At 41.5% G+C, this 13,111-nt stretch overlaps 1 protein-coding gene across 2 annotated transcripts in view; it reads left to right on the top strand.

Moving 5' to 3' along the window:
* The window catches only part of MYH9 (myosin heavy chain 9), a 75,123-nt gene that overhangs the window by 53,768 nt on the left and 8,244 nt on the right, over positions 1-13,111 (top strand). For both annotated transcript variants that reach the window (XM_042792023.1, XM_042792024.1), the window contains 15 exons: positions 1,003-1,196; positions 1,515-1,636; positions 2,013-2,082; positions 3,040-3,200; positions 3,947-4,055; positions 5,000-5,131; positions 5,780-5,986; positions 6,515-6,652; positions 7,154-7,277; positions 8,101-8,272; positions 8,852-9,064; positions 9,511-9,655; positions 10,195-10,401; positions 11,392-11,496; positions 12,714-12,866. In XM_042792023.1, coding sequence (XP_042647957.1) covers positions 1,003-1,196; positions 1,515-1,636; positions 2,013-2,082; positions 3,040-3,200; positions 3,947-4,055; positions 5,000-5,131; positions 5,780-5,986; positions 6,515-6,652; positions 7,154-7,277; positions 8,101-8,272; positions 8,852-9,064; positions 9,511-9,655; positions 10,195-10,401; positions 11,392-11,496; positions 12,714-12,866 — 2,252 coding nt within the window. The remainder of the gene's footprint in view (positions 1-1,002; positions 1,197-1,514; positions 1,637-2,012; positions 2,083-3,039; positions 3,201-3,946; positions 4,056-4,999; positions 5,132-5,779; positions 5,987-6,514; positions 6,653-7,153; positions 7,278-8,100; positions 8,273-8,851; positions 9,065-9,510; positions 9,656-10,194; positions 10,402-11,391; positions 11,497-12,713; positions 12,867-13,111) is intronic.

The following is a 13,111-nucleotide window of genomic DNA, read 5'->3' as shown; positions in this document are numbered from 1 at the left end:
TTCCTTCTTTGGTAGGGGTTTCTCTTGGTAGCTTTTTTAATCGGAAGACAGTTAAGCACAAGTTGATATATTTTCTGAAGTGAAGATTGGGAGCCTGAGTGTAGGCATCAGCCAGCCACTAAAGATAAAGTGAAGTAGCAGCTTGAAGCCCTTAATTAAAATGTATTGGGGGTGTAGTTTTGGTTGGGTGAGTGAATTTTTTTATCTCCATGTAGAACAGCAATGGGAAAAAGTAATGCTTTAGTTTCTTCTTGCCCCTGCTACTCTCAGATCTAGGTGGCTTCTATTGAAAAAAAAAGGATCTATGGAGTCCACCCGTCAAGGCGATAGCTTCATCAGTGCTTGGATGTCACTGTGGCATAACGGAGAAACTGTTGGGGCAGGGAGTTCTGACTTTCTCCTAGTGGTATTGTTCGTGTCTCTGTCATAGAATACTTGTACTCCAGAAATAACTCAAACAGTGGTATCTTGAGGTTTGGTTTCTGCCATGCCTTTTACCATGTTTGTACAGTTTACAAGTAGATACAGCTTTTCTGATCACCGGCCATGGCAGTTCTGCCTAATGCAAGAGTGAAGCTGGGCTTTTTTCTCTAACTGTGGCCCCTTCTGCGTCAGAGTTAACCAGTAGTTGACTCTGCTGGGCTAGCAGCTAGAACTCGTGGTTTGTTGTATTTCATTTGTAACCTCAGCAAGTAGAAGCATCTGAAACTCACTTCTAGATTGCTCTTCCAGAGCTGCCATCCAGAGCATCAGTAGAATATGTTTGGAAGTAAGTTTGACTCCATCACTCAAACTTCCTATAGTGAGCTGTTGCTTTTTTTTCCTTCCTGCTCCTATCCCTGCACAAATTCTGTACAGGAATCGACATCTGTGTAGAGATGAAGCAAAAAGGATCCTGCAGCTGCTCTCATTTATCCTGTTCTACCCAGATGTTCTTTGTATGTTCCAATGCTTCCTTTGTTTGTGGCAGAATTTTAACACTCTTTCTTGTGCTCTCTCTAGTTGACCGTATTGTTGGGCTGGATCAGGTAGCTGGTATGTCAGATACAGCATTGCCAGGGGCCTTTAAAACAAGGAAGGGCATGTTCCGAACAGTGGGACAACTCTATAAAGAACAGCTTGCTAAACTGATGGCTACCTTGAGGAACACCAACCCCAACTTTGTCCGTTGCATTATCCCCAACCATGAGAAGAAGGTAAAGTCAGTTATAAGTCTTACATGGGCTTCTTGGGGCGTGTGGCTGGGTTGCTATCTTTTGTCAGGTTTTGCAAGAGGTCTTAAAGAGGTCCTGTTTTCTCAGGTTATCTTTTTAAGGTCATCCTAAATAAATAAATACTTACCAAAATTCTGGAGCCTGATCTTTGCAGTTCTTGTTAAGGTGGCATAAAAGCTTCCCATTGCTTCTAACTCGAAAAGAGAGAACTGACTGCTCTACAAAAAAAGGAAGAAGCAAGGGGGTAAGCCCCTTTTGTAGAAGCTGGTGGTATTTATAAAATATACTTTTCCTCACCAGGCTGGAAAACTAGATCCCCACTTGGTCCTTGACCAGCTTCGGTGTAATGGAGTGCTGGAGGGAATCCGTATTTGTCGTCAAGGTTTCCCCAACAGAGTTGTATTCCAGGAATTCAGGCAAAGGTAAGCCCTAGAAAATAATCTGAAGGAGTCTTTGTCCTGGCAAAGTTAAGACAGAAGTGCAAAAATTGAAGTATTTTATTGCAACCAAATTGCCACTGTTTTCGAAGGCAGCACATCTGTCCCTTGGTATTCTCTGGCACAAAGCCTCCCAAGAGCATCTTTGACTTCTCCAGTAACTGTATAGTTGAGGTGAGGCATAGAGGACCCTATCTAAGACTGCTGCTAAGACTCTGTTGTCTAGAGATGCATTTTTTTTTTCTTCTAACAAGGCCATAAACTGTCAAACTCATAACGGCATAGGAATGAATTACTGATATTTTTGTTTGTTGTTTCCACATATACTTGTGTAACTAGTCTAATTCTTTAACCTTTTCAGATACGAAATCTTAACTCCAAATGCTATTCCCAAAGGATTTATGGATGGAAAGCAGGCTTGCGTGCTGATGGTAAGACATCCCAGAAACTCTACTTGAAGAGAATAAACTTTATGGGTGTGGTTTGGAAATTGGAGTTGTGCATGTTAAATATATCTTATATTCACAGACCAAAATTCCAAAGTCAAATGTTTTGTCTGAGAGAATGAGGATACAAAAAGCTTTCTCTTGGCTTTGCAGATGGAGGCTTTTGACTAGCATGAGATTTGATAATCCTAGGCAAAGAGGATCTTTCTGTTCCCACAGGTGCATACACTGTGAGATGCCAGCAGTATCATGGAATCAAAATGCTTAGAAGCATTAATATTACCTTTAGCACATGATTAAAGTGTGAACTTCAAACTTTCTGTAATGGCCTGCCGATGACAAACGCTTTCAGTGAAGGCTCCAATTAATTTCTGCAGAATTGTCTGCTTCGAAGGGAAAGCTTTGGCTCTGTAGCTTGAAGACTAGGGGAGACTGAACTGAATTTGACTGTGAGGGATTCCCCTTTTTCTGTCTTTCTACCATATTCCTCTTAACCTAGTGTAAGTGTTGACAGCAAATCCTTCAAAGGACAGGAAAGCTGGTTGAAGCGCCTTTTTCTGACAAAGATTAGGACTGGGAAAAAATAGATAGCTTGGATCAACAGATCTGTTTCCTTTAGGAAAAGAAGAGGGCTCTTGGGACTGGGCATATGGTCCTCACAGCATCCTTGTAGTTCTGGTTACTTGATGTGGTGGTGTATTAAACAATGCTTTCTATCATGTTTTCTGTCTCTGGTTACCTCCATTTCATGCTGTGCTTGGCTGAGCTTCAACTCCTCTAATTGGGACAGGACTTTATTGGGAGCTAGCAACTACTTTGGTTGGCCTGAGTGGCTCATGGTAGGGAAAGGGGTATCTTACAGCCATGGCACACAAATACATTTTGTGATTTTCACATGAAGCAGTCTTTGCAGGAGATGAATTCTTCTCTCTCTCATTTTAGATCAAAGCATTGGAGCTGGATTCCAACCTTTACCGCATTGGACAGAGTAAAGTGTTTTTCAGAGCTGGAGTTCTTGCTCATCTTGAAGAAGAGAGAGACCTGAAGATCACAGATGTCATTATTGGCTTCCAAGCATGCTGCAGAGGCTACCTGGCCAGAAAGTAAGGACCATATTTTGTGAAGTACATTATAGACATTTATATTTCTCCCATTCAGGTACAGGTTTCTCTTCAAAAAAAGATGACTAGAAATTATTTTTGGTCAGAAAGGCCATGATTTGTGTATAATGTTGATGGTGTTTTAGGGTTTTCTGATCTCTGTCACGCTGGACTTCTGGCATCTTCAAGAAACTCTGTGTGGTGCTATCCCACATACTACCAGAGCAATAAAGTCTATTCTTCTCTATAGGAATACTGTGCAGCAGGCAGAGTTTTTGACAGAAGTGCCTCAAACTGCAAACGTGAAAATGAAAAGATCTTAGTACAGTACTTGTCCCGGAGGTGTAGGATGTCTCTTAAGTTATTAGGTAGGACTGCAAATGGTACAGTTCTAAAAACAAAAGTAGCACCTCTCAGATTGGCAGGAAAACACACCTGTGTTTCAGATCTCCCTTTTTTGAAGTTAAGATATTGAGGCTTTTCAGATTAGAAGACATTAGGGAAAAACTTTATTAAATAAGAAATTTCTTATCTAATAAATAAGAAATTAAACAAAGGAAAAGATAACCACTCTTTCCTGAGCACAAAAGACTTAAAAGATAGAGAAATTTTACTGGATATTTTGCTGGATGGTTTTTTTAGGAGGGAACCTTCTAAAGCTAAAATTTAGAGGTATCTAAGAAAGGGCTTGGTGAAGAGAATTGTGTGCCACTGTGGGTTCCTTTGTCTGACCTCCACTTACCTTGCAGAGCCTTTGCCAAGCGCCAGCAGCAATTGACAGCCATGAAAGTGCTTCAGAGGAACTGTGCTGCCTATTTGAAACTGCGGAACTGGCAATGGTGGAGGTTGTTCACCAAGGTAATATTTTCCCCTTTGCAATTTTGACGGTTTGGCTCCCATTTCAATTTCTCTGGTTGAACCAGAGCACAAAACCCACCTCCTCTACGGTCGGGCTGGCTTGCAACTACGCCTTGATTCATTTAGGCAGAGGATATCATAGCATATTTTATAGCTATGCAGTATGCCTGCATAAACCAAGTGCAAGGCTATATCCAAGTAACGTTGTAGAAAAGCAGCAATCATCTTTTAATGCTTTATGCCTAAGAAGAGTAAGAGGATCGCTTGTTTTGGTGATATGGCACTTCAGAGAATCACTTATGATATGGTTAGTCAATTTAGCTAGACAAAAATTGTTGATAAGAGATGGCAAGCCATCCTCATAAGAACAAAGGAAAAGCACTGAGGTCTGATCTTGCTGTTAGAATTATAGATATTTTACTTTTATAAAGACAACCCATGAAGAAATGGTTTCTCTTCTAAATGTATGGGATTTCTGTCTTTTTGTCCATGAGACTTTGCAGCTAAACGAGAGTTGAGAGCAGAGTTTAAACTTCTCTTTCCCGTGACATGGCTTTTAAGGGTTTTTGATCTGAGAACACAGAGATGGGTGTTGGTTTTTGTTTATATTGACCTACCTGTGAATTTCCCCACTGTATGGCAACTTTTTTATTCTTCTGCTATTACTATTTAGCCCTTGAGGGTCTGGAATTTACCCAACCCTTTTCTGATGCATCCCATCCTGGAGGAAAAGTTGGGCAGGCAGAAAGTGTGTTACTGGCAGAGCAGGTGATATCTAGTCCTCTGTGATCCTCCCAGGGTTCACAACAAAACAATTGGTCAGTCCTTCAGTTATGACACTTATCTAAAATGTTGTTTTATTCAGTACTTACCAAATACAAGAGCGTTTATTCATGTTTTCCTTGTTCCTCGTGCACGTCTCATTCCCTTGGTTTCCTTTTCAGGTGAAGCCCCTTCTGCAAGTAAGCAGACAGGAAGAGGAGATGATGGCCAAGGAAGAAGAACTAATAAAGGTCAAGGAGAAGCAGCTAGCTGCAGAAAATAGACTGAGTGAGATGGAGACCTTCCAGGCCCAGGTGAGTTTGCAAATTTTATGTGTAAAAGTCATTTTCTCTCACCTGGCCAACTCCTTGAGAGCACCTCCTTTGTTTTATTGGTCTAATGCAGAAGTTGCAGGATTCCAACTTGTTGAAATACGTGACTTGCCTGCCAGCTCATTCAATTTCCTTTGGTGGTCTTCCCACCTCAGTTCCTCTAGCAGGTCATTTTGCACAGTGACCACCTATTGCCCTTCTACAGCCATTATGTGAAGTCTCCTTTGGCTGAGTATTGTAGCAAGCTGGTTGAATTCAACCTCATCATTGATGGAATCATTTTTGTTTGGAACACAGAAGGTGGCAGCAGGATTGTTCTTCTGTAGGGCTGATAATTATTCCCCTACTTTTGCAGGGGAAAGCTAGACAGTCTCCTTATTTCAGATGGATATGGTCTTGAGAAATTGGTTAAGGCTAATGTAACATATGGTTGCAGTGCATGGTTTGTGAAGGAGAACAAACACTTAAAAGCTATGTTTTGATATTTAGCTTTTGATTAGCAGCAGAAGACTGTTGCAGTGTTTAAGACTAACTGTGGAACACAGGAGCACATAACTTCATTTAACACAGATTGCTAAGTGCTTTGGTAAATTGGAGCTCATCTTATGTCTGGCTTTGTGTCCAATGTAGCTAATGGCAGAGAAGATGCAGCTGCAGGAACAGTTGCAAGCAGAAACTGAACTCTGTGCTGAAGCTGAGGAGATAAGAGCCCGCCTGACAGCCAAGAAACAAGAGCTGGAGGAGATATGTCATGACCTGGAAGCAAGGGTGGAGGAAGAGGAAGAACGGTGTCAACATCTGCAGGCTGAAAAGAAGAAAATGCAGCAGAACATCCAGGTAGTGCCTTAGGAATGCTGTCTCTTGGCAGTAAAGAGGATAATAGGGGTTAGGATGGTTCTTTTGTCTCAGCTTGGAGGGAAATGGGAGAGAGAGAGAACAAAAAAAAAAAAAAGCATAGAAAAATCTATCTGTGGAAATAGCAATAGAACACAGTGATCACAGCAATTCTGCTGCTGAGCCTGAGGGGTTCAGTCAGTCATCTGGCACGAGCTGCTTCATTCTTGAAGATGATGATGATGGCCACTTATCAAATAATTAGACAAGTCTTTGTTTAAACAAGCTGTTTTAGGAACGGTAGCATCATTCTTTGCAAAACAGCATTGTTTATTCTGCTAGAAAACTTGTTTGTTAGAACACAGTATGTTGCACTAAGTCATGATAGAGATGTCACTTCTGGAAAGTACTAATAATATCTTGAAGGAAAGGTAGAGAAACCTTCCAAGTTCTAGTATTTCTACTGTGCTGTTACACTAATTAGTAGAGCAGCACTGACAAATGCTTTGCTTTTCTGTGGGTGTTGTGAAGGAGCTAGAGGAGCAGCTTGAAGAAGAGGAAAGTGCAAGGCAGAAGTTGCAGCTAGAAAAAGTGACCACAGAGGCCAAATTGAAGAAACTGGAAGAAGATGTGATAGTTCTGGAAGATCAGAATCTCAAATTGGCTAAGGTAAGGCTCCTGCAGCTTCTGACACAGGTTCAAGATGCAGAGGTGTTTCTCCCGGAGCCGCCCAGCAAAGGCTGACCCTTCCCATATTACAAGGAAACTTATGAATTAATTCAATCTTGTCTTTGACAACTCTGGCCTGAATTTTTGAAATTAGCTGCCTGCCTGTATTCCTTACAAGTCAGTACTGTATTATATTCAAATAGCCTTGACTAAATAACGATTCATGAGCAAATGTTTTCTGATATATTGTTATGCTAAACAGTGTCAAGCTACTTCATAAACAGACTTCCCTTTCAGCTTTGAAAGGGCTATCAAATACAAATCTTCAAGTAACCATTTAATTGAATGCTACCTATACTACTGAAAGGATTTCTTTTATTTCAAGTTTCCTTGTAGCAGGAGTAGGCACTCATGACATTGACATCTTTAAGCACAGTAAGATCTGGAAAAATATCTTGTAATTCCAGCAACTGCTTTCATGCTGCCTTCTCAACTCTGCAGGAAAAGAAACTGTTAGAAGACAGAATGTCTGAATTTACAACAAACCTGACAGAGGAAGAGGAGAAATCTAAGAGCTTAGCCAAACTCAAGAATAAGCATGAGGCCATGATCACAGACCTTGAAGGTGGTTTGGTTTGTTTGTTTGTTTGTTTGTTTTTTAAAGGCAGATCCTGTAAAGGACATGCCTGCTTAGCTTTAGGTGGTTTCTTGTTAAAATTTGCTGAACTTCAATTTCATTTCTAGAGTTGTAGTCCTCTACAGTTTCTGAGGGGTTAAAAATGAGTCTATAGTGTGTATGCTATCGATTCGTTTAATAGAGCTGTTCAGTGGCTGGCTGAAGGTTATGTGCCTTGTCAGCTGAGCCCTCGATCTAAATAAAAATCCTCTCCAAAGCAGCAGGCCAATGGAGAAGAGAGGCTGGTTTTCTTTCTTCTCCTCCTGTGGAAGTGTCTCCACTTTTCTACTTCCAGCAGCATCAACCTGTCCGGGTTAGTGCTGTTTCTGCTATCCTGTTTGCACAAGTTCTTCAGAGTTCAAGCTAGAGGCACTTCATCTGGAGACAGCCCAGGTTAACACAGCAGGAGCCAGCCTATTTAGTTTTAGTAAGGGGAGAGCAGACATTGTGTTCAGCATCACTTAATGAGTGCTCATGCCTGGGTGGTGTGGGTGTTGGGAGAGACTGGCATTGTTTGTTACAGTGAAAGGGGGGCGAGGAGGTTTGGCTGTAAGATGAAGGAAAGACAAATTACCCATTTATGTTTTGAGGGCAAAATGCAGGAGCAGTTGTATGTATGGGTCCTGACAGAGTAGTGCACTCCAGCTCCAGTTTGGACAGTTGTATTGTTAGGAAAGAAACTATTGCTTAGATTGCTTTATTTTCTCTGCTCATACAACATTCTTCAAGTATGTGTCATTCGTGTAACTTAATGTGTCCCCATCTCCATCAGAACGTCTGCGACGTGAAGAAAAGCAGAGGCAAGAATTGGAAAAGACTCGTCGAAAGCTTGAAGGGGACTCCAGTGATCTGCATGACCAGATTGCTGAGCTGCAGGCTCAGATTGCAGAACTCAAAATGCAGTTGGCCAAGAAGGAAGAGGAGCTGCAGGCAGCCTTAGCTAGGTGAGAACCTGACCTGCGGGGTTCAAAGACCACCAGGTTGGGGGAAGTATTTCTTGTCTCGTTTCACTTTGGAATAGGGACTAAATGGAATCTGTGGCTGTTGTATTTCAGCCTGTGGATCAAGATCCATGTCCCTGACATGAGAGTTCATTGGCTGCTGCTCACTGCCACATTCTCTGTACAGAGCTAGACTGTGAATGTACTGTGCACTGCACGTGTTTCACTGGAGCAGTAAGATTTTGCAGGGGGTTAAAAAGTAGTGGCAACACAGTGACTCTCTGGTAGTTGTTGTATTCATCTGTCCAGTAAAGTCCCCAATTTCCAAGGTAAATTGGTGCTTTTTCTGCTTTCTTCTGTTGTCAGTTTCTCTCTGTCCCCTTCTTTAAGGTAAGTGATCATTCTCAAGTATTGGGAAATAGAACTTAGAATTTGTACATGATGTATGGATCAAAGTTTGAATGTAATATTGTAGAGGTGACCAATACCAGCTTTTTCCTTGATTATTCTTGATAGGACAGGTGGTTTTAATTTACGTATGGTTTAAATCTGTCTCTGACCAAAACCCTATGTTGAACACAGGGTGGAAGAAGAGGCAGCTCAGAAGAACATGGCCCTGAAGAAGATCAGAGAACTTGAATCCCAGATCACTGAACTACAGGAAGACCTGGAGTCAGAGAGAGCATTCAGGAATAAAGCTGAAAAACAGAAGCGGGATCTGGGAGAAGAACTAGAAGCATTGAAAACAGAGCTAGAAGATACACTAGATTCTACAGCTGCTCAGCAAGAGCTCAGGTAACTCCAACTTGTATTGGTTTTGGTTTTGACTTCTTTAATAGATATTTCCACATCCAGTCTCTTATCAAATCAAGTTTTTGCCTTTATCGGGGTAGGCTGGCTAGCAGCCTCATTGACTGCAGAAGGAGGTAGTGTGCAAACTGTAGTCAAGACTGCAGTTACCTCACGTGGTACAAGAAAGCTAATTTGCTCCCTTACCACTGTGTTAGTGATACCCCTGAAACATTCATACTTTCAGGCTATTACTACTTAGCCTGAAAGTAATGCTGCCAGCTTGCACCTAAGGAGGGTGCAATGCTAAGTTCTAACTTTGAAAAATGTCTTTATAGCTTGTAGGGCTGAATGGACCTTGGTATTTTTCCGCATTAGAGATGCTGTTGGTGGATGTACACATCTGCTTGATTCTCTCCTTGGCATCTAAATGGAATTTATGAATTTTGCAGGTCAAAGAGAGAACAAGAAGTAACGGTTTTGAAGAAGACCCTTGAAGATGAGGCGAAGACTCATGAGGCTCAAATCCAAGAGATGAGGCAGAAACATTCACAGGCTATTGAAGAGCTGGCAGAGCAGTTAGAACAAACCAAACGGGTATGTGGAACAGGAAACACAAGGCCAAAGCAGTGAACCTCCCTGACATGACAGCTGCTCTATGACCATGTCTTAAAGCAGCAGAAGAACATGAAGTGTTCATGATACTAGGCTTCTGATAATGTGCTCTTCTTCCCTTGGTAGATCATTTTTCACTATGAAGCATGTATGAAGTTGTTTTAAATAGTTGCATTCCTTTTTTTTTTTTTCCCCATCACGCGTGTTATATTGCATAGTCAAGATGTTCTTTTCACTGCTAGCCCTTGTTGACTTGTGCAGTCTTTAATTTGGAAATCTGATGGTGCGAGACTATCTCCTGTATTGTTGTTTTTGTCTGATTTGTTAAATTGTCTCCTGCTTATTAGTAACATGCTGTTCAAATTGGGTGCTTTTTCTGAGTAAACAGTCTACAGCTTAACTGCTAAACATGCAACATTAGCTTGCTCGTTGAGGGAAAAAAAAAACGTGCTCAGTGGAAGGATTCTGCCGTATCTAAAGTCTAAGGGGTTTTCCTGTGTTTTTTTTTTTTCCCTCTTCAGGTGAAAGCAAATCTTGAAAAAGCAAAACAAGCTCTGGAAAGTGAGAGGGCTGAACTGTCCAATGAGGTGAAGGTTCTTCTGCAGGGCAAAGGGGATGCTGAGCACAAGCGGAAAAAAGTAGATGCTCAGCTCCAAGAACTGCAGGTGAAATTTACAGAAGGTGAAAGAGTGAAAACTGAACTGGCTGAGAGGGTTAACAAATTGCAGGTGAGTGGCATGGGCTTTCCTTAGCTTCTGATTCAGCCCAGGGCTAGAGAGAGAAGGTGGTAGGATGGTATCTCCTCATAGCTAGTTCAAAAATCTTGTTCCTCTTGAGGGTAAAGTTTCCTACAAAAAGCAAATCCACAGTTTGCTGCCCAAGGACTGTGCAAGCTCCTTAACTCGTTGCCAGGGCAGGACATTTGGATTGCTGTCGCTTATCATGAGCAACCCTGAGGAGGTGAAGTAATCAGTTGCCATTTTTTAAGCCTCAGAGTGTTAGCATGTCTGCTCAGCTTCAGCATGCAGCGGTCTGTACAGTACAGTTCTGTAAACGTGCAGCTGTTTGTAGGCTTAGAGTGGCACAAAGCTGGGCTGATGATTGGGTAACTAATCTGGAAGACAGTATCTTGAAGCTTTGTAATGTGGTTGATGGTGATGAGGGGTGGCTCAAAGGTGGTGTGGAAATTTCAGATTTTCCTCTTCTTTCTTCAGGGAAGCAACAAATCCCTTTGACTTACACAGAGCATTGTCTTCTGCTTTCTCCTTTATGGAGGGTTGTCATTAAAAGCTGAGCATTATTGGTGTGTGCACTATTTTTTGGAGTGTGAGAATGTAATTTTGAGACTCTGGATATAGTCCTGAAGCAGATAGTATAAAATAGAACAATTAATTTAATAGAAGCTTTTAAAATTATTGCCAGGCTGTCTAAAATCCTATAGACCTTAAAAAAAAAAACAAAAAAAAACAAACCCAAAACAACCAAAGCCAGAAGGCTCTTGCAACAGAGATGATCCCAAGTAAAAATCTCTTTTTGACTTCTCATATTTCATCCCTGGGACTTTAGAAAGGATGCATTCAGTCTCCTGAAGACTACACACATGCCCTACTGTTGAGAGGTGTCTCGATTTTCACTTTTGGGTCTCGTAGTTACTCACCTGTTCCTGGCTTTGTTTTTGCTGATGTATTTAATAACTGCTACTCTGATCTCTCCTTCAGGTTGAGCTGGACAATGTGACGGGTCTTTTGAACCAGTCTGACAGCAAATCAATCAAATTAGCAAAGGACTTCTCTGCTCTGGAATCACAGCTTCAGGATACACAGGTGAGAGCTTTGGAAGCCAAGGCATCTGCGTGTGGTGCAGCCGGTGTCAGTTATGTCAGTTAATTCTTAAAGTGAGAAATCACTCTGGACACCATTAAATACTGGTTATATCAAAGGATTGGGTCTGGCTGTTTGTGCTAAGGGCTTATATTACGTGTTATCGAGAGCATTCCTACAGAAACAAGCTGTTTATCTTCCTTCTGCTTCCTCAGTATGTGGAACATATGTAGCTTTCCCTGTCTTAGATTTAGAATCTTCCTCTATCACCTTTCTACTTGAGAGCTCTTTAGTGCCAGAACTGCACTGGAATGCTAGGTTCTTGTTTGAGGTCTTCGTAGTCAGTATTTGTCAGGGTTTTTGCGTGTGTGTGATTTCCAGTAAATTTGTAAAGTTAAGAAGAAAATGTTATTTCCCAGTGGATGTTGGGGCAGTGATAGATTCGAATAATTTGGTATTTTTTCAGGAAAAAATCATGCTTAGTCTTATACTTTGGGATAAAACAACCGTTTACAGTTAATAGACTATGACTCTCTCCGTAAAGCATGGAGTACCAAGGGGAAGGTTGGAAGGGAAAGGAAGAGCAAGCCAAACCTCAGATACTAAGTAACCTTGAACAGTCACTGATGTCCTGTCTACTTACTAGTCTGCTTTTTAAAAAGCAGACTCAAGGATAGTGCACAATACAAAAAAACTATGCGCTGGGTTGAAGACTGGCCTTACTAGTCTCTACAGATCCTTCAGTTCAAGCACTGGCAACTTAAGTTGGAAAATGTTGCTGTTAAATGACCGGTGGCTTACAATTCTGTTAAGACCAATGTTGTTTTTAACCATGCTAAATCATTTTATCCTGTTGTCTGTTTCTTTGATACACAACTATGAGAAAGTCGTGTAGCAGAGTACAGTCACGCTGTTGTTGGGAAAGGTTCTCATGCCTTTTGTGCTGCTCAGAGGATTCCAGGAAGGACTATGGATGGCTTGTGTAGTGAAGTTGTGTACTTTAATCATTAGAGTGTATGAGAGAATAGGACTCTTCTGAATATTTTGTTCTCACCAGAAGACAATTATTTAAATTCTGTTTTCCATTGTCTTATCTGTGAAATATGGTACATACTTAAACTCAACTTCAAAAGTACTCATACTGGAGAGAGTGGGTGAGGATTGTGAGCCTTTAAAGCCAAGGAGTGGTGCTGAATTCCACTGGGGTGTTTGCTTTATAGGAGCTGCTGCAGGAGGAGACTCGCCTCAAACTAAGCCTCAGCACTAAGTTGAAGCAAATGGAGGATGAGAAGAACACTTTCAAAGAGCAACTGGAAGAAGAAGAGGAGACAAAGAGAAACCTAGAGAAACAGATCTCTATTCTTCAGCAACAGGTACAGAGTCTGCATCTCATAAACCAGTGACTTTTGAGAGGAAGCGTAAGTGCAGGTCTGTCCTGAGGGAAGTAAAACCTAAATGCAGAATTGACTTCTCATAACAGAACCTTTCCTGGGAAAGGGAGATCCTGCTGGTTTGGGTGAGAGAGGAAATGAAGGTGTCTTTGATGATAATCATGTGAACTGCTTGCAGATGTCTGTCCAAGAATTCCTTTGGGAATTCAGTCATACGGTATTATCTG

This window comes from Tyto alba, unplaced genomic scaffold (assembly GCF_018691265.1).
Source record: "Tyto alba isolate M040663 unplaced genomic scaffold, T.alba_DEE_v4.0 Super-Scaffold_2, whole genome shotgun sequence".
Taxonomy (NCBI): Eukaryota; Metazoa; Chordata; class Aves; order Strigiformes; family Tytonidae; genus Tyto; species Tyto alba.
The sequence above is the reverse complement of the archived record's forward strand: the minus strand, read 5'-3'. Positions and strand labels throughout refer to the sequence as shown.